This window comes from Squalius cephalus (assembly GCF_949319135.1).
Source record: "Squalius cephalus genome assembly, chromosome: 11".
Lineage (NCBI taxonomy): Eukaryota > Metazoa > Chordata > Actinopteri > Cypriniformes > Leuciscidae > Squalius > Squalius cephalus.
Window position 1 is genome coordinate 8,449,431 of NC_137132.1, and position 26,755 is coordinate 8,476,185.

At 37.1% G+C, this 26,755-nt stretch overlaps 1 protein-coding gene across 1 annotated transcript in view; it reads left to right on the forward strand.

The window, feature by feature from the left end:
- Nucleotides 1-26,755, forward strand: part of epha4l (eph receptor A4, like) — a 42,690-nt gene that overhangs the window by 6,713 nt on the left and 9,222 nt on the right. Inside the window, exons 4-8 of the mRNA XM_079886728.1 lie at nucleotides 18,017-18,172; nucleotides 20,752-21,087; nucleotides 25,208-25,332; nucleotides 25,571-25,730; nucleotides 26,539-26,653. Of these exons, the coding sequence (XP_079742854.1) occupies nucleotides 18,017-18,172; nucleotides 20,752-21,087; nucleotides 25,208-25,332; nucleotides 25,571-25,730; nucleotides 26,539-26,653 (892 nt within the window). The remainder of the gene's footprint in view (nucleotides 1-18,016; nucleotides 18,173-20,751; nucleotides 21,088-25,207; nucleotides 25,333-25,570; nucleotides 25,731-26,538; nucleotides 26,654-26,755) is intronic.

The window sequence follows — 26,755 nt, forward strand, 5'->3', positions numbered from 1 at the left end:
ATTGATTTTTAATAATAACTTGTAATTATGTAATAATTGTAAATATAAAAATCATTGATGGTTTATGCTTTTGTTGAAGCCATCAGGCTGCATTATTATCAAAATTCCTGGTGATAAACTACATTACCCATGAATCTCCACCTATCATTTAATCTCTTAAATAAATGTATTTACTGCTCGCCCACTCCCATGAAGCACTGCGAAGGACGTAGAGTCAGTTTCCCTATGCTCTCAAATTACTTAACGTATAATATATTGTATCTGTATGTATAATCAACATCTTTGAATACATTTTTTATTTGATTATGCCATTCGCAATGGGATTGTAGTTCTTTCCCTCGTTAAAGCTTTGAAGTACACAGTCTTGTGCCTTTGTCTTTTTTGTTCGATTTTCAAACACTTTTTTGCTTCAAATCAAAGTTTGTAATGTTTTAATCTCAGAGCTGGTTGACTTAGTTATAACTCTTAAATTAAGACTTTTTAAAAAATCCCTATGGGAGAAGTGGATGGGAAAAATACCAGATCCGAGGCCGCTGAAAAAGTGGGTGGTGGTGTCTGTGTTGCATTCTGTAAAGTTTCAAACATCTAATTAAACTTTTTTCAAAGCGTTTCTATTTAAAAATTGCACTTATGAGTTTCTTAATTTTTTTAAATTCATTTTAATACTACTTTCTTACATGCAAATTGCAATTCTGCATCATGTTTGTTAATTTCAAATTCAGTTCAAATTCACTTCTGAATGACGCACAACACTGCCATCCATCGATCCATCCATCTTTTCCCTTCTTCTTTCAAGCGTCTGTCATCAGGTGGTAATAATAGCACTTCTGATTGGTTTATCAGCATTTGTGGTCGTGTAATAAGGAGGACTGAGATCGTTCCTCCCATGAGACCGTTACGTGAGAACAAGAGATGCTGATTACAAACAGAGAGGACGAGAGGAGAGTGCTGTCCTCAACCAAGCGTTCTCACGGAACTAAGTTCATTATAATCATACTAGTTAGGCTCTGGACTTTGTAATTAACAGATTTTTGGCAACTTCATGCCACATAATAGGATGTGACTCACTGTGGATGTGTGTGTGTGAGAGAGAGAGAGAAAGATGGAATGAGTTGAGGCATGTTATCAAGAATCTAAAAATGGCAGAGGGCCCCGAGTGTGATGAATGGATCCTTGGAGGAGAAAAAATGTAATTATCTTTAAAACTGACATCTCATTCTGCCATAGATCAAGCCAAATAAGAGCCTGTGACAATAATAAATACGTGTCACACAGAAGTGTTGACAGAGAAAAGGGAAAGTAGGACTTCTCTTGTGCTTAATGACTTCTAGACATGTGCTGCCATTTGTAGATGTGCCGCAAAGACGCACTGCAAACACTTTTCGTGGTTTCCATCGTGATGATGAGGGAAAGCCGGCGCCACCCTTGACCTTTGCCCCGAGAGGTCACAGATCAAAGGTTACGTTCTCGATCAGGCCGCAAGTGCAGTCATCTGGAGCTGTTTCAGGTTTCCTTAAGTGTGCGTCAAGTAGGGATGTCCCGATCCGATCCACGGCATCGGTATCGTGCCGATACTGGCCCAAAACGCTAGATCGGATATCGGAGGGGAGAAAAAAAATGATCCGATACCATATGATCCGATACCCATTAGGGGTGGAACGGTACGTATTCGTACTGAACGTACGTTCGGTGCATGGATTTACACAGAGAATACACGGTATAAAAATAAATAAATCTCGCGTGCACATTAATTAATGTAATACGAAACTAACGTTACTGTTAGATACGCGCATATGCGGGTTCTTTAGGGACACCTAATCTGTAGCCCGCCTTAGCTCTGAACGCGCGTCTATATCGCTTCAAACGCTCACTTTATCATTATACGCGCGCGGCGCGTCCTATTCGCTTTGGACGCGCGAATGGATTCAAACTGTTCAAGCATCGAACTAGACGCGATAGACGCAAATTTGACGCTCTATTCGCGTTTTGGTGTGAACGCAGCAAAATGAACAGGCTGCGATGTCAAGATTGCAATGCTGGTGTGTGTGTGTGTGTGTGTGTCAGAGAGAGAGAGGCACGGGCGCGATCGAACAGTGGAAACAAAAAAACATACTCCGTCATTTTCATACAGGACATCATTAAAACTGCAAAAAGTGTTTAGCCTACTTATATTTGTGTAAAACCCAACATTGTGCTTTTGTCAAACTGTAAACTCTTGTCAAACTGTAACTGTCACCCAACCAAAATCACACACACACACACACACACACACACACACACACACACACACACTGTTTAAAAGCAAAAATGATCTCATCTTTTTGGACATTCATCATTGCATTGGTTTTCATTTCTTGTCCTAAAACAGAGCACTAATCTGTTTATTTTTAAGTTACACATTCTACATGGAATAAAAAAGAAAATAAAATGTGTTTTTAAAAGTAGTATTATTTTATACAGAAATAAATTTATAATTCAGATGAGAATAAAGTTAAAGTTAATTAAAATTTAAAGGAAACAAATATATTGATCTGAAATATAGCTAATTAATTTTAAATTCATTCAGGTTACCAAACATATCTCAAGGTCTTTTGAATAAAGGCTGGCAGTCTTTCATTATCAACTGTTGTTGTGGACTATATACTGGAGAAGTATTTGTTCTCCATTTGAGTGAGATGTTTTTAAGTGGCTAATTGAGGAAAGTGCTTCCATTATATTTTATTATTAGTAGTATTAGTTCAAGAATAAAATAAAAATATCGGATTGATATCGGTATCGGCAAATAGCCAAAGCTGCGGCATCGGTATCGGTATCGGAAGTGAAAAAGTGGTATCGGGACATCCCTAGCGTCAAGTCCACGATGAGTTGAATTTGAGTTTTTGGAGGGGAATTGTGTTACAGTCCGATTAATAGTTATTCAGATTATTAGCTTGCATGAATATTGATGGCATTTGAATCCACATTATTTATTCTGAAAATTGAAAACTAAATAGCAACATTTTATGGATTGTTTTCACACTTAGATATTTTCTGTGACATTTCCAGTATTTCCTACTATGGATGTCAATGTTAATTAGATTAATTAATCGCCACATTGTGTAACAAATATATAATAAAATGTATATATGTATATGTATACATTGTATATATATATATATATATATATATATATATATATATATATATATATATATATATATACATACATACATTCATTATATATTATTTTTTTAAGTAACAGTTGTTGCATTACTTTTTGTCTTCATCAGCTGGTTGAGACTCTCTTTTCAAAATGGAAATGCTTTGCTTGACTTGTATGTGTTTTCTTTTTATTATTATTCATACTGTAGTTTTCTGGTTTCACTGTGGACAGATTTACTCTCCACCATTATATCGCAGCTTCTTTCAGTTACTTTAAAATGAAGCAAAAACTTCAAATGGTGAAATGCAAGACTTTTGCACACCAGACAGCCATGTCTAACAAAACATCTCACACACATTTTAGAAGTCTGCATGAGGACAATTTGTTGCTAAAAACATTAAATTAAATGTATGATATTATTTAGAAAAAGTTACCTCTGTATGTACAGTAGCAGTACTGTGTGAAAAAACAGCATTACTTTACTAGTTTCTTCTGTAGAGCCGCATTGCATGTGAAACTATCTGTGGGATGCAGTCGACACTATTGTTGGGCTTCTTCAGGGTTGACGTTGTGCTGAAAGGAATCTGCAGTTGCAATAGAGTCTCGGGGTTCTGTGAGAGTTTTTGGGGGTTCACTGGGGGGGAGCTGAAGAAGAGGTCTCGGGCAGGTCAAAGGTCACTGACTCTTTCATCCATCTCTGACGCTTGGCTGACAGCTGGAGAGGAGAAATTTATTAAGACTTCAAAACTCTTGACAGCTGAGGTTCCACAGGATGCCATGGAGACTTGGGAGCTGTGATCTCGGCTCCCGGTCTCTATATGGGCCCGATGGGGGACGGCAAGAGAGAAGCTGCTGTTTGTTCTGTGTGATTTAAAGCCGCCTGTTGCATGATCAACAACACCCACAGGACAGATGCATCTTTACAGTCTCTATTGTTTTTTAGACAGAAATTATATTCAAGGGAGAACAAATAGGGATTTATACTTATTTCTTCTGCTTAATCTTACGTGTCTTGAGTTTTAGCAGAGACTGTAAATTAGATTTAGAAATTACAAGGATAAATACTAATACAATAAAACATAAATTATGAAAAATAATGCAATATAATCTTTGTCTGTCAGTTGGTTCTGTCTTTTCCAGAACAGTTTCTCTACTTTTGGCTCGGAGGTTTACACTTGGCCTGCAAATGTGATCTCTTTAAAGCAGACATATTATTTCCCTTTTCAAAAGATGTAATATAAATCTATGGTGTCCTCAGAATGTGTCTGTGAAATTTCAGCTCAAAATTCCCCCCAGATCATTTATTATAGTTTGTCAAATTTGCCCCTTTTTGGGTGTGAGCAAAAACTCTGTCCAGAAGACGGCCGATCCTTTACACGAGCTTCAGTGAATCTCACTCATCCAAAATCTCAGAAATAACCAGTAGCAGAGTGCACCGGAGAGACTCAGGAAGAGGTTGCAACTTTCTAGATGCACCACAACGTTTCTGAGTGGATACATTTATGTAGTTGTTGTGGAGTTACATTGATTCATCTCATCGACTTGCATGTACCGTCATGTTTATCTTTTACACAAGTTGACACAGTTCCCTGAGGTCTTTATAAGACAGCTGTGACATTTTTTTTGTTCAAATAGTGTTCAGTGTGCGTCTGTGCAGCAACAACAGAACAATTTGCATGCTTTCCTCGAAGTTTTGCCATTGCGTTAGAACTGGTTACACTGTTGTCGCTTGCGAAAACCAAATGCCAGCGTGTGAAATACTTTTGTATTTACACAATAGTAATGCAGTAGTGTTATAAATGAAGTCCATATGGCTATTATGGCTTAAGTTTAACAGTACCCATTTTATGTTTGATCTAATCTGAGCTATGAACGAGCAATCTCTGAGCCTTAATATTTCCTCTGGGTAATGAAGGAAAGGACAGGAGCGGAAGGAATCAATCTCTCTCACCTTTTCTTCATCACTTGTGCTTTTTTTTCTCGTGCCATTTATTTGAGCTGAGGGAAAGTCGGTGTTCCAGCTTTTTGTGGCCTCTTTTTTTTATTCTCCGACATGCCTGAACGGTTTAACCACACACCAGGCTAAAAGGAACAGGTCAGAGTTTACCTCCGCCTGAAGAGCTTGGGACAACCCAACCCAGTTCCTCACCAGAGGAAGCAGAGATAGAAAGAGTCCTGTGTGTGTGAGTCGAACATCATTACAGAGGTGTTGAGAGCTGTTTCTGGTCTGGATGGTGTTCTGTTCCCTCAGTTCTTTATCTCCGACTGTCTCTCTCAACGCCGGCTCTCCCCCCTCTAAAAGGAGCGTGACAGAAGCGAGAGGGACGGCACCACCGTAACATTGATATAATGTTGCAGCTCGCTGACAGTCCCTTATATTAACCAGACTTAATGGACTCTCTGGAAGTCTTACAAGGGAACGACAGGAGACGTGTGTTGCCTCGGCTGACCTGAATTTCCCTCTCTTGTTTCAGTCAAATTCAGCTCTGATTCAGCTCTGTTAAAGGGAAAGTGCACCCATACATCACCTGCTCACCCTCACATTGCTCTAAATAGGGAGCATTTAGCAAACGTCTTATTTCTTAATTTAAGAGACAAAAAAGAAGCATAAAATTATCCATATGACATGTGAATTTCAAGTCTTCAAAAGTCATACATTTTTCCTAAAAGCGACAATTTTTAGTCTGTTATCATGACTTCAGAAAACTTGGTATATCGTGCACAAGTCGTACATTATTACTTTTTTATTACTTTTTTTTGTAGTGAGAGGATCCTTAATTTTTCACTAACAATTTCACCCAAGTAGATTTAAAATGTTTAATGCAAGAAGTTAATTACCATATAATTATGCTTGTTTATGCTTGTACAAATTATGCTTGTACTTTCCACACTGTTTATACAAATCAGGGTTTATATATTGTTATACATAATATATTGTTTATAAAATACCATATTTAAACCTGGCAGTGAATATCAAAAAAAATTAGGCTGTTTCTCACCCAAAGTTCAAAGTTGACTTCAGCAAACTTGGTATAGTGCATGATAATAATTGCTTTTTAGGTACTTTGCCACCTTTTTTAAAGCTTGAAACTTTGTAGTCCCTATTCATTGTTACTGGATGGCGACTAGGACATTGTTTTTGTTGAAAATGTCTTGTTTTGTGCTTTGATGAAGGAAAAAAAGTCATATGTGCTGTTTTTGCATGAAAACTGTGTCGCTGCTTTAGTAATTTCCGATAATGTGGTTTGCCGTTAGGACAAGTTGTAGTGTTTTAACCATCAGTGTTGGGTTTCGGTATCTTGCTGGAAGTTCTGTATTGTTCTCTCTCTCTCACACACTTTCCTTCTGCCTTTGAATTTGTCTTTTATTTTCTGTCAAGAGGGGGTTAAAAAAGACAGAGAGAGAGATAGACATGCAGTAAGAGGAAGGGGGAACAACAAAAGACAGAAAGACAGCGAGAATAAAGGAGGTGATCGCAGAGAAAAACAGATTTGTCAGCACACAGGGAAGGTCAGCGCCCTCCTCTCAGACAGGAAAAGACGAGAGAATGAAAAGGAGCTGATGTCTAGAGAAAGAGAGGTTTTTAGGTGGTCTTTGATTTCTTTTCCTCATCATTCACTTCGCGTTCCCTTTAAACACCCCTTTGATGTGATGACAGACGCTGTCTCTTTCTCTCTCTCTCTGTTTCTCTCTTCGCTCTCCTGTAACAATGGGCTGTGATTGCAAGGTTTTGAGTTGTAATCTTAAGCTCGTCAAACCGTAGGAGGTGTGTAGGTGGTCTTTTCTCAGTTTTAGTCTTCTTTGTGATGGAATGATGGACATAAAGAGGTGTAAAAACGTAATGCGTTAGATAGATACTCTTTTAATACAGTGAGAAAGTCTGTTCCCAAACCTAGTGAACTCCCTTGCTGTTCTTCTACGGCATCATCGTAACTGGTACAGTAACAAAGCAATACTCAAGTATGCAATAAAAAACATAAAACACACAAATATCACTAAACTATTTTATTTGTTCTTTCCAGAATATTGCACACATTTTTCAATGCAAAGCATGCATGTACATTTTGATGTACATGATACAGGCTATCTTTTGGAGCAGGCATAACATCCGGATTATTTCTATGATGTCCTAAAATGATGTCCTCGCTATATTTTGAAACAGATCCATTCTAATTTGTTGCACAAACGGACATCAGTGGTTTAGCAATTGACCCACTGAAGCTTCAGGCACAAAGATGTTCGATATCATTATGACATATTTATTTCAGCCAATAATTTACTGTATCAACATAAACTGATCACATAGTGTTGCTGTGTGTGTGTGTGTGTGTGTGTGCGTGTGTGTGCGTGTGTGTGCGTGTGCGTGTGCGTGTGCGTGTGCGTGCGCGTGTGCGCGTGCGCGTGCGCGTGCGCGTGTGTGTGTGTGAAAAAATATTATTGATTTTTTTTTGGCAGTGCAAGGAAACATAACTTTTCACCAAAACATCCATTGAAGCCAAGACGATTCAATATATTCAATGCAAGAAGTTAAATATAATAAAAATTTGCACCATAGACATCTGTTGTATATTTTCCACTCTGTTTATAATATAATATAATATAATATAATATAATATAATATAATATAATATAATAATATTTAATTATATAATTAATTATTTTATATAGAATATTTTATTTTTAAATAAAAAAAATATATATTATTTACATATTTATATTTATGTAAGACTCTGCGACTTGACATTGAGTTATGATGCAGTCAAATAGATTTTGAATCAAATAATTGAAATTAATCAACTTGCTCAACTCGATGCCCAGCCCTAATGCACATAGTCCTTGACAACATACCATAGACTTCTATTGTTTATCTTCTATTGTTGTTATAGAGAAACGGCTATTGAATTTTTAGAATCACTGAAACATTTGTTATTATACTTATGAAGGATTTTTACCTTTGAGTATATCCACATAGTAAATTGATTGAGAGAACTGACCACATGTCTCTGTGACCTCATTCCTAAAGGTCAAGAGAAAGTTCCAAAGGTTAAAGGTCAAAATAAGAGAGTTTGTCATGTAACTGCTGCCATATTCATCATGTTGCACCGCCACAGCATCATTACGTTCACGTGTACGCGTTTGTACTATAGGTGTGTTTTTTTTCCCAACAAATCAATAGAAACGTACCGAACTCTCTCCCACTTCCCATAAACACGCACATACACACATGCACAATGGAAGGTGTTGCAACTCCAGACAGTCTGTCGTCCTGCATTTCCAGAGTTTTTGATAAACAAACTAAAAATACACACCCTTATTTTTTTACCCTGACCCTATAAGTCACATACACACATGGTGTCAAAACAGAAAACTCATCCCATGATGTATCATGCTATCATTGTGTGATGTTTTTTTGTAGGGAATGTCAGAAATGGTTGTGCATGAAGAGTATTTATAGATTCACCTGAGCACACTCACACTCTCTCTCTCTCTCTCTCTCTCTCTCTCTCTCTCTCTCTCTCTCTCTCTCTCTCTCTCTCTCTCTCTCTCTCTCTCTCTCTCTCTCTCTCTCTCTCTCTCTCTCTCTCTCTCTCTCTCTCTCTCTCTCTCATTTGCATATCCTCCAGTGCCTAAACTTCCTGTATTAGAAAATCCTGCCACAACTTTTCATGTTGAACAATATGTGCAGACCTTGCCAGACACACACTCATCTCTCTAATCACTCCATTCTTTTCTTTTCTTTTCATGGTAGTTGCTATTAAAACCCTGTGGTTTTATTAATTGCTCTCGGATTTTAAAGACCCCTGCAGCCCTACAGGGTGTACGCGATTTTACCACAGATAAACGCGCAGTAAATTTTGGGAAATTCCTCTCTTTGAATGGTGGAAGTTGGTGTACGTGTTCAGGGGAGCGTGAAGTTCAGGTCATTTCAGGAAGTCTTGCATCAATACATCCAAAAACCTGCCAAATCTGTTTTTTTAAAACAACATGCTTTGACACAATGATACCAACAGCATTGTGGTTTCATAATGTATATTAATAAATAATTCAGCCGCACCTTTGATGAGGTAAATGATGTGTTCATGTTGAGTGCTGTTGAGGAGAGGTCAAGCTTAGGTGACATATGTCAAATTTACACTGCAAAGGTGGCATAAACGCACTTCTGAAATAGCATTTTGGTGTCTTTAGTTTACACAGACAGTTTAATGCTGCTCAGATATGGCGTAAATGCATTTACACAGCAATTCTAACTATGTACTTTTAGTTGTAGGGGCTAAAGTGGGTCAGAGCAGGCATAATTTAGTCAGGCTTTTACATGGCATTATGTCTTGACTCCGAATTTTGAGCAGGCACAGAGCAGCCTTAGGCCCCTATCACACCAAACGTGTTTTTCAGGTTCGAAAACGCGAGGCACGCAGTGCTCAGAATCACACAGAACTGGCAGTGCGCTGCGTTTTTTATGTTGCTAAGCAACCACCGAGTCAGCTGTCCTGTCAGTCTAATAGCGAGCGCTCTAAAAAAAAAAAAACGTGATGACGTTGGCCGCTTTTTCTGTTTGAAGTTGCTTTTTTTTAAACTGCAAAAACGTGAGTCGCAGCAGGCGGTAAAACGTGAGGTGCCTGGGGTGCATAAACAGCGCGCAGAACGCTCACTTCCATAGGAAAACAATTGAAAATAGGCGAAATTTTCAATTTTTCAAATTTTCACTTTCCTCTCACTGCAAAAAACACGTTAGGTCGAAAACACGAGGCCAACGGAAGGCCCGCCTCTCCATTCATTCGATTGGACAGTGGAAAAAAACGTGATGACGTCAGCCGCTTTTTGCTTTTTTTTTTCAACTGCAAAAACGCTAGGTGCCAGGGGCGCATAAACAGCGCGCAGTACGCTCACTGCCATGAAAAAAGGCGCTTCTCACTGCAAAAAACACGTTTGGTGTGGTCGGGGCCTTAAAGGAGAACTCCGGTCAATTTTAACATTGAGCTCATTTTTTTGTACATTTGGAGTGCTGTCAATACAGAGAACAACGTGCGTGAACTCGGCAATCGACTACTTTGGACTTCAACTGAAAAACAGGATGTAAACAGGTATTTGCGCTGGCTTAAATAACATCATTTTTATACATATCGTTAGAGGTGGGCGATATATCGTTTAGACGATAATATCCAAATTGTTGTCTGGACGATATGCAAAATTGGGATATCGAATATTTCATAATTTGTACAATCCGACCCCCCAAACATGAAAAGAGCTGAAAGAAGTTAAAGAGAAAACAAATAACGCACACTATAACATTCTAAACAATTATATGTAGCGATTTTTAACACTGTAGGGCAGTACTATTCCCGGAAGCAACGAGTGGCCCAGCCCATGGTCCCGTGTCGTCAAAAACGCACGAAATAGTGCGCGCAGAAGCACATGCGCAAAACCGTTTTGTAAAATGATATAAGAATTATTTTTATTTTATAATATGTCATTTTACAAAAGGACATTTTACAAACCTACGTTTTGCGCATGTGCTCCTGCACGCACTTTTTCAGTCACAACACAGCAATCAGAGGAGGACGCGCTGAAAACTGTAATGCTGTTCTCTTCCTTCATAACTCGTACTGAGAAGGTTTGAGTTGGAGGAATTTGTGACTTTTTCACCTGTTCAACCACATCAAAGTTTCGTAATTAGTAAGTCCGTGCTTTTTCTCTTTTTGTTCTTATGTGCTGAAGGGCCGCTGTGCCTTGGTGAAACGGTGTTTGTACGTGAAGAGCTCTTTTCCAAAACGCCATAAACCTAAAAAGCTGCCTCAAAGAACCAGCAAAAGTAATGATTATGTAAAATATTGCAATAAGACATTTTAATTGTTTATTAATTTCTGTGTCGGCTGCAAAGATGAAGTTTATGATAGGCTATTCTATTGACTCGCGATCTTTGCATTAGGCTAGTGAACGCACCGGAGAAATGCACATTTATTAGGCTACATAGTTTTATTTTTATTTTTATGCATTAGGCTAAATCCAGAAATTGGTAATGAAAAAAATATTAAAACTAAGATACAATTAATACAAAACGAAATTCGTTTTAAAGAAAGGCTTTGTGCTTTCTGTTTTGAGGTCTCTGTGAAAGTTTGAAAGTCTTTTAGTGCGCTTTCAGAGCGCTCGCGTCCATAATGGAGAACTGTCACGTAATATTGTTTTTTCCTCATAAATGCAAACACAAAAAATAAAAGACAAAAGACTTTTTTAAAAAGACAAACCATCAATTTTTGAAAAAAAAAAAAAAAAAAGATGGATTTTGCGTTTTGGGGAAAAAATTGAGGGATTTATAGCGTTTTGAAAAGAACATTTTTTACTTTGAATTTATCATCAACAATATTGTTGTTTGATTTAATAATCACTGTTGCAAGAGGTGCCTAGTTCCGGTTTTTTTTTTTTTTTTTTTTTTTTTTTTTTTTTTTTTGTAAGTGCACAAAGTAGGGGCTAACTCAGATTCTGTTTAGTTGGCTCCTTTATTTATATATTTTTTTTCTATAGCCTACAATAATAAGTCAAATGCAGCAAGTCAAAAGACCAACTGGACCTTCTTTGCCAGTTTGCACACATTTCTTTGAAGGATGGCAAAAATATCGTCTGAATATCGATATCGAGATATTGGAAAAAAATATCGAGATATTCATTTTTGTCAATATCTCCCACCCCTACATATCGTGCACATCTACTGCAGTCAGATCCACTCGTGTTCACTCAGAAGGAATCACTCACATTTTCTGTGCACTTGTAATGACACATCAAGGATGTTAAGAGGCTAAAAGCAGGTTTAGTACTTGCCCCATTGAAGTCAACAGGGTGCAAATTTTAAAAAGAGGATAACTCGGTGTAGGCAACACCGATTTTTGTCGTTGTTCTCTGTATTGACAGCACTCCAAATGTACAAAAAAATGAGCTCAATGTTAAAATTGACCGGAGTTCTCCTTTAAAGGTCCTTGCACACTGAGTCCGAAACTTTTCGTATTCGTCATTTGGTGGCTCTGAATTGTCAAAACACCTCTCCCAAAATGCGATAAAACACAGAAAATCGAACCCGATCCGAATTTTTTTATGACGGACGAAAGTTTCGGAGGCAGTGTGTAAATGTGATTGAAACAACGTGAGGTCGTATTTATTTTTTAACTCTAAATTTCGGACATTAACTCAGCTTTGTAAGTATGCCTTTAGAGTCATATTCACCCAAAATATAGACAGTAAATTAGCTTTGTGTGAAGAACATACCAAAATGAAATGGACCAGGATTCACTGAAAATCTTTCAGTGAAATCTTAATTTGAAATCTTTCAAATTAATAAAACATTTTAAATAGACTGCAGCTAACATTTTTCTTTACAACCTCTGGTAAATATGTTGTTTTGTTTAGTTGTCGATTCAGAATCATGATCTCAGTTAAAAAACAAACAAAATATGTGAATTTATTTTCTATCATAACCAACAACTTCTGATTTACCAAGCAAATTGGTTGATTACTCCACCCAGAGAATATTTTGTATTGCTCAGAGGTTGTTCTTTTATAGCTCAGCAAACCTAACGGAGTTGCTAATTATGTTTCATTTAAGTACCAAGTTTGTCTCAGATGATTCTTGACCAAATAGTTAGATTTTAGAGCTTAAAAATAAATGTCAAAAGCAGCTCAGAAATAAATAACAGCTCAGATCATTTGGTGAATTTGATGAGAAATATCTGAGTTCATACTGACATCTTGCTAAATCTGAATCTCTGTTGAAACCCTACAGGAGATGCATGTGAGAAACTGAGAGTCTTTATTTGCTCTCGATTTAATCTCATTGCTTTCTAGGAGCAGCAGTCGAGATATTACGAAGATCTCATGTGATGTTTTTCTCTGCTTGGGTAGTTAAGATGCCAGATGAGGACCAGTATCAAAGACTCCACATGACCATCGATATCTACTCAAGAGTTAAAGGAGATGTGCTTTAGTTCAGGTTAATATTATTACTAGAGCTCGTCGGAGGCATCGGGAGATGGACGACTTCCTCTGGTAATGAGAATAGAGTTTGTTAAGGTGAAGTCGGGCTTGTATGAATCGGTTAGTGTTGTAGGCCTCTGGGTGGGGTCAAGGTCAACATGTGGAGCGAGTGAGTCATCAATCAATGTGATCCCCTCGCCCTCCGCATGTTTGTCATCAATCACACTGATGGTCTGTGTGTGTGTGTGTGTGTGTGTGTGTGTGTGTGTGTGTGTGTGTGTGTGTGTGTGTGTGTGTGTGTGTGTGTGTGTGTGTGTGTGTGTGTGTGTGTGTGTGTGTGTGTGTGTGTGTGTGTGTGTGTGTGTGTGTGTTGGGAGGGGGGGTCAGAGGTAATTGTTAATTAGTGACTAAACCATGTAGAACAACAGATGCCAGACCATGAGACAAAAAGCCAATTGATGTTTCTTTCACTTTGTGTGTGTGTGTGTGTGTGTGTGTGTGTGTGTGTGTGTGTGTGTGTGTGTGTGTGTGTGTGTGTGTGTGTGTGTGTGTGTGTGTGTGTGTGTGTGTGTGTGTGTGTGAGAGAGAGAGATCTTCCATGCCCTCAGGAGAGGAACCTGATCTTGATGTTTTTGTCTAAAAAAATCCTAGTGCTCTGCAAACCATCATTACACACACACACACACACACACACACACACACACACTTATCTAGCTATCTAAATTGAGACTTCCCATTGACTTCTGTTTTTCTTAAAGGGATAGTTCACCTGAAAATGATCTCATCATCATATCACACCAAATTATAATTTTTTTGTGGGGAAAACAATTGTTCATCTTTTCCATACAGTGAAAACAACTTAAAAAAAAATTATTTTAATCGTCCATATGCTCTTTTGTGTACTTAAATTTCTGTCTGTTTCTCAAACAAAGTTCTATTCATCAAATAATCCTTTAAAAAAAATTATCACGGTTTCCACTAAAATACGAAGCGGCAACAACATTTTACAATATATTCAGATAGAAAACAGTTATTTTAAATTGTAATAATAATGTATGGTTGATCAAATAAATGCAGCCTTGCTGAGCATAAGATTCTTTTTTTCAAAAACATTACAAAACGTGACTTTTGACCAGTAGTGTTTCATAGACGAAAAAGTCAAACAGATTTGACATGCAAATAAAATGCAAGTAGGCCTAAATAATGCCAGAATTTTCATTCAGATGCATAATTTATCCTCTTAAAGGGTAACTCTCGCCAAATTGCAACCTAGGCTATTTTTGTTAATCTACCAGAGTCAAACATTTGTGTAAAAGCATAATTAGAGTGGAAACACCACTTTTAAGTTTGACCGTATTTTCGTTTTCGGGTAACATTGCCTTTTGAATGGGAGTGCTTGGGGCTTATACTTCCATGATAGCATCAAAATCGCTATTTTTAAAACACTAAGAAGGCTCGACACAACATGAAACTTTGCTCGAATTATCACCAGGGGCTCTACACATGAACTCGAGCATTGAGAACATTGTTTGTGTACACAGAGTTTATTAAAAAGAAAGGTTTTGTATGACTCACTTTATCAGTTTGTGTTTCCCGGTGGCTGAAATTTTGTCAGTCAAAAGTAGTCGATCTCTGAATGTAACGTAATGAACTGACTCGATATGAGGAAATGTCATGAACTTGTAATTTCAATGAAAAGCATGATAACTTAGATAAAAAATTATCCATGAATTTATATGGAAACAAGCTTTAGGAGCTTTCCATCTTTACTCTCCTCATGTTACATTGCATTCGGAGATCAACTACTTTTGACTGACAAAATTTCAGCCACCGGAAACACTAGGCTAACTGATAAAGTGAGTCGAACAAAACCTTTCTTTTTAGTAAACTCTGTGTTCACAAACAATGTTCTCAATGCTCGAGTTCATGTGTAGAGCCCCTTGTGATACTTCGAGCAAAGTTTCATGTTGTGTCGAGCCTTCTTAGTGTTTAAAAAATAGCGATTTTGATGCTATCATAGTTGTGCCCCTAGCACTCCCATTCAAAAGGCAATTTGACTGAAAACGAAAATACAGTCAAACTTAAAAGTGGTGTTTCCATTCTAATTATGCTTTTACACAAATGTTTGACTCGGGTATATTAACAAAAATAGCCTAGGTTGCAATCTGGCGAGAGTTACCCTTTAACATGAGCGTCTGTGTTGTATAGGATGAAGACTGAGAAATGAGTGACAACAGTTTTAGAGTAGATTAAATAACAAGAGAAGAGAAAATCAGAGATAATCAGAACAAGACGAGACATTCACGATGTTGTTTAATAAAAGTATAAGTGTGTGTGTGTTTGAGTATTTTGAGGAGTGATTTTCAGTCCTCCCACTGATGCAGTCCGTCTCTCATCGTGACTCGTCCGTCTCTCAGCAGCTCACTAATGGAAAGACGTTGATTTTAGGGGTCAGAAATGTAATTATAAGCTGCTCTTCGTCCTGCAGAAGTCAGAAAATGCTGGAATGTGTGTTGGAAACCAGAAGACGCTTTTCTTTGTCCCCTTATCTCGGAAGGTCTTGTCATGTAGTGTGTGTTTGGATGTCTGAGAAGGTTTTTCTCTACAGAAAAGCTCATTCAGTTCAGTGAAGATTAAGTTCAGTGGGAAGAGCGAATGAGAGATGATTTCCTCTTCCTTTGGCGTCTCCTGCACCTCTGGATCAATCTTAAACTGAGATTAGAGTCCGAGATTGATGGTGATAATCTGTTGCCTTCATTAGGATTAGCAGAGGAACATCTAAGAGCCTTAGGAGATCCTTGCGGCGTTTATTTTTTCCTTCCAGTTTCTGTTTTATTTGTCCTAGAAGGTTTCTAGCAACATTTTAACCTTGTAAAGTCTGCTGTATTATATTTGATACATGGACTTCTCTAAACTCTTTGCTGAATCTGTTGCACACAATCTACTGCATGCCTTCTGTCGTCTGATTGATAGTTTATACGTTCTTATCAAGTAAAAGGCATTCTAGAAATGTCCACTTTTGGGTCATGGTACATGTGTCTTTTTGCTGTAAAATCTGATTTTGTAAATGTAAGAATAACTTTTATATTGTAATTAATATTTTATTTATTTATTTATTTATTTTTTAAATCATGTTAAAATGTGAACTAACAAATATGATACATTTAGGCTTTTGAGGAATGTTTATTTTTACATCTTTCAGTCATCATTGTATTGCATTGCATTAAATGTTTTGCTCCCCAAATAAAAATTACAGAGCTTTGATGATACAATTTAAGCATTTAAATATCATCTTACTAAGACATATTATTGGGAGATATAGAGTAACAGCTGATATGCAGTTTATGCATGTAAGATCAGAATTTAATTTTACTTTTTAACCAAATAAACATTTGCATCAGATTGCATATTTTTTTGCATAGAGTTTGGGCCTCTGAATAAAGTTTAGGTGTTTTTTCCTCATCTCCATATTCTCACTATATCATAATACAATAGTATATGATCCATAAAAGCCAGACGTTTCATATGATTCTCAAAAAAAAAAAAAAAAAGCATATTCAAAGTTTACTAAAGATTTTTTTTCTCTAAAGGTTCAATAAACTGTTTCATTTTTAAACAATTAGATTTTTTATGTCAGGCTTTACATGGTTAAGTATGCATAAATGATTCGCTGTGTTCGTATTATATGTAATATTGTTTAATATTGTAGATAAAAAAAAAATTGCATTAATGACTGAAATAAGTTATTTAGGGGCCGTTTACACAAGTTTTCAACTAAAAATGGAAAACTTTTTATGCGCTTTGGCCGTTCATTTAATTTACTCGACTTTTTGGGGGCCTGAAATGCAAACTTTTGAAAACGGGCTTCAAAGAAAACAATACCGTTATCATCTCTGTGTAAACTACAAAAATGTGAATTTGTGAAAACCGCAACGTCATGCGCATGCGTATTACATGTTCAGTCAATAGACGCGTAGTGTTTCTTTACAAAGTGACATCGCCAACTACTGGCCTGGCATGAAAAATACAGCGTTTTTAGTCGTTTTCACGGGTCCTTGTGAACGAGGATCATTATGAAAGCGCTGTCGTCTACGTGAAAAATGCCAAGGAAAAACGTTTCCATTTTTAGTTCATCGTTGTCATGTAAACACCTTAAAATACATGACTTTTGGGTGGCTGGAACTCATTTATTTGACTTTTATGGAATTTATCTGTTTGCATTCCCATTCATGGCTACTTTTGAATGGTTATTAATGCAAAAAAAAAATATCATATGTTTTAGTTAGCACATCTACCAGCAGGAGATAACAGGATCATGCTAACCAGCCAAACCTTGACCTCATGTTCCCATTGTTTCTGTTTGGTCTCTGGAGTCGGGTGGAAGTTTATAGTAGTGTGCTGGAGTCTAAGGCATCTTTCATCCTCCCAGTTTTCATCCATATGTACACAGACATCTAAACACTGAGCGATGTGCACGCGTGTGTTTGCACGTAAATGAGTGATAAGGACGATGAAAAACAGTGATGTTTTTCAGGCAGGGAGGAGTAGGAGGAGATTATTTAAACATCACGAATTCTTTATTTATGATGTCAAAACATGTTTTACTCAGATATATGGATGGGAGAATTAAAGGTGACTGGTGCATGCTGGGAAAACACCCAGAATTCCTCATTCATCATCCTCTGGTCTGTCTCTCGCTCTCTTGACTTCACCTCCCTTTCCTGGCTTTTCTCTCCATCATAAATGCATCATTGTTTCGTGCGTGATGGCTTTTCATGTTCCATCTTTGCCTGCTTATATACTTTATAATCATTTCATGATCTGATCATTTAATAATGACTCATAATAATGTGATATCTGGGTAACAGTATTTACTCAGAGTTAACGTCATCCTGTATCTCTCTTCTCTCGTAGTGTGTAAGGTGGGCTACTACAGGTCTCTTTCTTCGGACGGTGGTTGTCGTAAATGTCCACTGCACAGTTACTCCATGAAAGAAGGAGACACTTCCTGTGATTGTGACCAGGGATATTACAGATCGGAGACAGATCCGGCTGCCATGCCTTGCACACGTGAGTTGAACGCAAACATACGCACCACTTTGAAGTGGGTGTAACATGTTTTTGGAAACTGCTATGATGGTGATTTACATGGACCTTGGAGTACCATGTAAATGGGTTTTTGAGTGAATATTCAAAATGTATTTGAATATTTTACTATATTGGGTCAAGTGGTAAAGTTTCCATTTAATAAACATCTTTATTAATAAAACAATTATAAATATATTTGGTTACACTTTATTTTAAGGTGTCATTGTTACAGTGTAATTATATATTTAAGTACTGAGTAATATTAAGCAACTACATGTACTTACTATAGGGTTAGGGTAGGATTAGGGTTTGGTTGAGGGTTAGTTGCATGTAATTATGCCTAATTTACTGTAATTACTACGGTAAGTACATGTAACATATGTAACAAGGACACTGTAAAATAAAGTGTTACCATATATTTTTTAAAAACCAGATGTTCCCTCTTGAACAATTTATAGCTGCATAATGTCATTTAATTTCAAAATTAAATTTGAATTAATTACAAATTAGCTTTAAAATGAAAAAGGAGCTGAAACGTATTGTCTGAAAAATGTAAATATAAAGGAATAACTAATTGAAAGCAAAATTTCTAATGTATGTCGTGCATGGGCATGTGATTATTTCTGTTTACATCCTTTCATGTGCAGCAGATGTTCCTCACATCAAATAAATTAATTTAAATGAGACTGTATCAGTCTCACTCTACCAGCTGTCCGTCTGTCCTCTTTATCTCTTTCTCTCTCTCTCTCTTCCATACTAATGACCAGCTCTGTCTCTTTGTGTAACAGACGCTGTTTTTCCTCTCCTTCTGTTTTAGTTTTTTCTCTCATCCTCCTATTCATTGGGGATGAAAAGTTTTAAAGTATACTGAATGGTACACACACACACACACACACACACTAATTCAATTTAACTATGGAACAATAAAAAGTGTGGCTCAACCAACCAGAATTTACATGTTCTGATTGTTTTACAACAAATATTTACAGTAAAAAAAAATATATATAAATATATATATATATATGTGTGTGTATGTGTGTGTGTGTGTGTGTATGTGTGTGTGTAATATGTAAATTCATATATATATAAGGCTGCATTTATTTGATCAGAAATACAGTAAAAACAGCAATATTGTGAAAAATTATTACGTCATTCATTCATAAAATCATTCATTCATAAAAATGATTACAGATTGAAAATAACAATTTTCTATTGCAATATATTTGATAATGCAATTCATTCTGTGATCAAAGCTGCATTTTCAACTTCATTACTCTTCAGTGTTACATGATCATTCAGAAATGAGTATAATATGCTCCTTAAAGGGATACTTCAGGATTTAGCATTAAGCTTTGTATTAGTAGAAAACCTGTAGTATTTTCGAATTACCGTGCTTTCCTCCCTCATATCCCCCTGAGACGAGAGATTTATGTATTTTTTGTCTGGAAAAAATCCTGGGCGGGTTGGCCAAAAAATCCTCCAATGACGCAAAATGACGATTTTTGCATCATCAGAGGATTTTTTGGCCAGAGGCTAAAGACTACAGCCAGTAGGAGGAGCTGTTCCGCAAGTTTTCAACCCGCCCATAGAGGGTGGGATCTCACTCACAGAATGTACACATGGTTTCAGCCGTCTTTCTTTGGAAGCTAAGCTAGCAGGCTCTTGTTCTGTGGAGAAAGCTGAGTAGTAGGAGAAAGCTGAGTAAGTAGGAGTTACCATCCTCTTTTTCCCGGACATGTCCGGCCGTCGAGATCGTCCAAAATGTACGGGATTCAGCTTTTGCGTTCTGCGGTCGCCATTCATTGTTTACATGGGTTAGGGTTAGGGTTAGGGTTATTGAAACACCTTTGTTTCAATCTAATTGAATTCATTCCGATTGGTGAATCTGAATGTAGTGTTTACATGAACGCTAAAAAAGTGATCGGTTGATGTGCGTTTTAACATTGCTAAGAAAATTCCCGCTCCTCCGTGAGAGATTCGAGACCGGCGCGTATCAGTAATGACGCCACCGGCCTCGCGCCGTTCTCCCGCGGCCGTCAGCCTCGTCCTGCTCGCCACAGTAAACATAATGAATGGCGACTGTAGAATGCAAAAGCCGAATCCCGGACATTTTGGGCGATCTCGAAATCCCGGGCAGACTCGTCACGGAGACTCACTATTAGCCTAGCCTTGTTGTTTTCAACTGCGCTCTCTTACCGGTAGGCGTGGCTTGGGAGTGGCCTCGTAGGGCAGCGAAGCAAGTGCATTCTGGGAGTTGTTGTCTTTCATCCACATAAGCCAAAAATACATTTTCTGGATTTTCTCAGTCTAGAAAGCTCCAAATTCTAAAATAATTTCACATTTCTTCTACATAAATGACCTATTTTAAATACACATTTATCTTTCCAGAGGTGAAGTACCCCTTTAATATTTTTGTGGAAACATACATATATGCAACAATGTTATTTAAAAATAAACCAATTTTCCAGTATATCTCTAGCTAAATGAAATAGCAGCCTATTTTTATGTGAGGGATATGCACTCAGACTCTAAATCTATCTTTCTCTCTGTGTCTATCGCAGGTCCTCCATCCGCTCCACACAATCTGATATCTAATGTCAACGAGACGTCGGTGCTGTTGGAATGGAGTCCGCCCCTCTCCTCCGGAGGCCGTCAGGATCTCACCTATAACGTGGTGTGTAAGCAGTGTGTGCGAGACACGCAGAGATGCGCGCTGTGCGGGGACGACGTGCGATACTCTCCGCAGCGTCTGAGTCTGCGCTCCACGCGGGTGTCCGTTCACCAGCTGCAGGCGCACACCAACTACACCTTCCAGATCTGGGCCGTCAACGGGGTGTCCAAACACAACCCTAGCCTGGAGCAGGCCGTGTCCGTCACACTCACCACCAACCAGGCTGGTAAGTGTGTGTGTGTGTGTGTCTCCAAACATGCTCAAATTTAATCAGCCATCATGTTTGCATGTGACATACTACTGGCCAAAGGTTTAGAATAATTAATATTTTTTAATGTTTTTGAAATAAGTCTCTTCTGCTCACAAAGGCTGCATTTATTTGTTCAAAAATACAGTAAAAACAGTAATATTGTGAAATATTATTACAAGTTAATATAACTGTTTTCTACTGTAATATATTTTAAAATGTAATTTATTCCTGTGATGGTAAAGCTGAATTTTCAGCATCATTACTCCAGTCTTCAGTGTCACATGATCCTTCAGAAATCAGTATATTATGATGATTTGCTGCTCAAGAAACATTTATGATTATTATCATTGTTTAAAATGGTTCAATATTTTAACATTTCAACATCTGCCCAATATTTTAGTTGAAATCGATCTAAAAGTGAAATTGATCAAAAGTGACAATAAAGACATTTATACTTTTGAACTTTCTATTTGGCAAGGAATTTGATTTTGTTTTTGTATACATTATTAAGCCGCAAAAACTGTTTACAACATAAATAATAAGAACCATTCATATTTGAGCACCAATAATAATTGAGCAAATCAGCTTGATTTGATGCTGAAAATTCAGCTTTGATCACACGAATAAATTACATTTTAAAATATATTCAAATGGAAAATAGCTATTTTAAATTTGAAATAATATTTCACAATATTACTGTTTTTACTATATTTTAGATCAAATGAATGAAGCCCTGGTGAGCAGAAGAGACTCTTTTTTTTCAAAAACGTTTTAAAAAAAACATAATTATTTCAAACTTTTGGTAATTACTATATTTCTCACCTAATCTTCAGAGAAAACATTTCACAAGGTTCAATTTCACTCGCCTAATCACCTACGGAGAACTTCTGCATGACCTTTCTGCTCCATTACAAACACACACACATGTAGAGCGTCAAATACACTCTATTTTGATTCATGACTGTGTGTGTGTGTGTGTAATTGCCGACTTGTGATATGCGGTCTGTGCTCTTGATGGTGTCTTGGGTTTCCATCGGAATAGAGCGTTAGCTGGAGATCCGGAACTTTCTGTGACAACCCAAGCCTGTAAATCAGCCTGAGGGATCGGAGTGTGGAGTGTGGAGTGTAGGGTGTAGGGTGTAGGGTGTAGGGCGTAGTGTGGAAGGGTGGGGTTTTGTCATGCATTGACGTGCCTTTGGCTACAGAACAGAAGACCTGAATATATGTGTCCTACTTAGACGTGCACTGGGCAGTTGTGTGTGTATATTTACAATAATAAACATATGCTCCTTAACGTAGATGCTACTGACATAACGTTTAATACACAAAACACAATATATTACTGCTGTCGTAGTCAGATTTTTTAAAGTTTCATGGAATGGGAAGCTGCGTAAAACCTCCTTAACCATGGTAAAAAAATACTGTAACACTGTTTGTTGCTTTATAAATCTGATTCACTTTTTAAATCATTCATACTCCTCTAATAAGAGTAAAAACAAACAATTATTTTGTATTACAGATAACTGTTTGCTAACAAACGATACAGCATCACTGCAGCGCATAATGAGACTTTTGTGACAATATATGCAACCTTGAAATTCTGAACAATTGTATTTGTGTGTTTATTTTGAAGAAAACTTTACAACCAAGTCTGATCAGTAATCAAATATTATTATAAATTATTATAAATTATTATAATATTATTATAAAACTTTTGTATGTGAAATTTGTATTTGAGCAATGAAGACGCATATCATATCGCTCATCTGCTGGGTGTTTTAAATTTTATACACAGCAATTCTCAGCTTATGTGTTTCTATAAAACAATATTATAAAAAAAAGTATGTATTATGTAAATTCTGACTCTCCCAGCATGTACTAAAGGCTTAAACAAATGAGCATATAGTATGATGCTCCTAAATCATTTGTACTGAATCTTAACATAAATCTTAAAGCTTGAGTGTTAATGATGAACGAGTGCAGATTCTCATCTTTCCTTTGACGTTATCTCAGCCAGACACACACACACCCACAACTCCATTACGGCCCATATCTGTCAGAGCAGACGGCATGATGGATGTGTGTTAGAGATGAGTGTGTTAGGTGGTTGAAGGGGGGCGGTGACCCCTGTGTTTTTGGCTGGAGGGGGTCGTCTCCGAGTCCCCCGAGGGACGCCCTTAAATCACGTTTAGTCTGTCGGGCCTGGCAGAGGAAGACGGATCTGTGAGATGGAAGAGGGCCGCTGTCGAGCTGCTGCTGCAGCTGGCGGGGGATCCAATTGTTTAACAGTCACACACATGCTAATGCATGAAACTCTAGCTTTAGCACTTGAATTTAGGATGTTAAAAGGTAGGCCAACAATGAATCTGTGCACTTTTTGTACATTTTCTGTGCTGATTGTGGGGAGAAATTGGTCTGGATAGTAGGGCGCTGCATGATTAATCAAAATAAAACTGAAATCGGGTTATGGCTTAGTGCAATAATTCAATCACAAAGGCTGTAATCTAATTAAATACATTCACAGAATGTTTCAGAGTGGAGCACATCACTGTGTTCATTTACACGTGCAGATCATCATCATGTGTCTTTAGTGTCTCAGAGCGGCTCGGTTCACAGTAAATGTTGCTCCACATGAACTCATCTCTGCATTTGCTCTGAGTTTGGGAGCGTTTATAATGTGCATTTGAAAACGCAACATGTGCCAATCATCTTCTCAAACTTTTAATGAGCGCTTATAAACTGGCTGTTGTCAACAAAAGTGAAGCTTTAAGTGCTTCCTGCAGTTTTCCTTCAAAATAAAAGCTTGATGGTTTAATGTTTGAAAATGAAAACTTAATACAGGTAATGAATATTAGTAGTGCAATTTTAATAATATTATATTTTATTTTAATTAAGTACTAGATTTTTTTTTATTTTACAGTGAAATATTACAATAGTAATATTTCTTATTTAGTTTATTATTTTAATAATAACAATATTTAATTATTTAATACATTTCTTAAATTGTTACATTTATTATTTTATAGTCTTATTGATATTTAATCGCACAATTTTTGCTGAATTGTGCAACCCTACAACAAGCTGTTTTTTCATTTTAGATTAAAATGTTTAAATTAGACAATATATGGTAAAATATGTTAAATAGAGATAATAATTAGATAGCTGAAAGTCATACTAGTTTGTTTGCATTTTCTTTTTTTGAAGAAGAAGAAGAAGAAGAAGAAGAAGAAAGTGTGAGTTTGCCCATGTAAAATTGAATGCTCTAGTTTGTTCCTAAGTAGTTTTTAGGAACTAAACCTACTTGAATGATGTAGTTTTAGTGATTGATTGAATGCTCTAGTTTGTTCCTAAGTAGTTTTTATATTTCACACTAGAGCATTATGCACATGTAAAAAAAAGTAATAAAAAAGTAATGAAGTCACCTGAAACGTTGTGAAGACAAAAGATCACGTTTTCTGAAACATTGTGGCCTTAAAGTTAGAAGTTTGTTCATCTCCAAATATGAGCAATAGTAATAGACATGCTTGATTTAACGAACACCCTTAATTAGCCAAAATACACAGAAGGGGATGTGTAGGACTTCGCCAAAGACAGCATTTGGATTCTGTGGAAATATGGCAAGCTTTCTGTGGTTTAGATATCTGGAGTTCTTCTGTTTGGTAGAGGAAAATAATACATGGAGCTTTTCTTCTTCTTTTTCTTTCTTCACATCCCCCAGTTCTGTTTTCACTTTCTTTTGCTGTTTTTCTCTTTTATTATTGTGTTTTCGACTCTGTGTGATGTGTCTTTGGAAAAGCAGAGAAGTCAACGCACATCTCTGTTGTGTCTGATTCTGTCTGTTTGACTTTCTCACCCTCAACAAAAACAGCTTCGGGGGGAAAAGAGACCAAACAGACAATAGCGGTCTTAACTCCAAATCCACGGTTTAGAAGAAGAAAAGGTCTCCTTGTCCTCTGGGTTTATCCTTTCTCTCTCTGTTTGTTTCTGATGTGATAGACAGAAAGAAAGACAGATGTCTCAGGAAAACCTGACAAAAGTCAAATTTAGTAAACGTAAACCTTTTATAAAAATATTAACTCCTTCTCTCTCTCTTCAGCTCCCTCTACGGTCATGACTGTTGAGAGTAAGGACATCACCCGCCACACGCTCTCTCTGTTCTGGGACGAACCCGAGAAGCCCAACGGTGTCATACTGGAATATGAGGTTAAATACTACGAGAAGGTGAATGATGGGAAACATCTTCTTCTATTGTATTTTAAAGTTCATCCTAAATTTAAATTTTAGGTTCACTGTTCCTTTAAGAGACAATATAGCAATCCCCTGTGGACACTTGCTGTCTGGATAAACAGGAAGGGAAGTTTCATTGGAGTTAAAATAGCCCTCAAATGTCCCCCTAATGAGCCTCTTACCTTCCTCTTGTCTTCCGTTCTCTGTCTCTCTCTTTATTTTTAAATCTCAGGATCAGAATGAGAGGAGTTATCGCATCGTAAAGACGATGTCTCGTAATGCTGATATTAAAGATCTGACCCCGCTGACCTCCTACGTGTTTCACGTGCGCGCTCGCACCGCCGCGGGCTACGGAGAGTTCAGCGCCCCCTTCGAGTTCAGCACCAACACTGGTGGGTGTACAGATCATATTCAACAGTGTGATTTTGAATGAGTTGGAATGATCTATAATCAGATATATTTAGACTACTTAAATAAAATGAATAAAAACTATATTCGAAATCTGTTTAATTGCTAGTCACTGACATTGGAGGCTGACTAAACTGATGAAAAATATGAAATATTTTTGGCCTGACATTTTAAAATAAGACACACACTCTTAAAAATAGGCTGCATGATGTAGGGAAAAAAATCACAAATTGCGATTATTTCTGATAAAAATTACATTTGCATTTTAGAAAGCTGTTTAAAAAAGGGCTTATTTGTAAGACTACAATTTAGCTAATAATGTTTGTTAATCGCATCTAACATAAAAGTTTGTGTTTTGACAGCCCTAGTTTGATTATATATCAATATTACTATAAAATAATAATACTTCTTCTTATTATATTACTTTTATTATTATTACTAAATAAAAAGAATACACAGGATCATGAGCTGCTCAATTGTAAATGACCACAGTTCTGCGCTTAACTCTGAAACATGCAGCGCATGTGTTTATTTAAATAAATCGCAGCCTTGTGATTTGATCATTCCTCTAAGCCATATCACGATTTCAGTTTTATTTTGATTAATCGTGCACCACTAGGTTCATTATTTGCATTATGGTTCCATTAAGAACCTTTGGGGTTCAAAAGATTCTTCATAGTGACAAAGGTTCTTTAAACAGTTTTTCATACTGAGAACAAAAAGGTTTTGTTTTTTTAGGTTCTTCCTGGCACTTTTTTGTGTATATGAATGCAGTGTTTGTGTCTCTCTCAGTCGCAGCTCCTCTTGTTGGAGGATTCATGAGCTCTGCTGTGCTGCTGCTGCTGGTGGCCGGATGTGTGGTGGTTCTCCTCCTCATCCTCATCATTACCTTCATCATCACCAAAAGGTGACAGAACATCTGCTATAGACCAGTGTTGATATTGTCAACTAAAACTACAACTATCAAAATTAACTGAAATAAAGCTGCAATAAAATAATATATGAATTT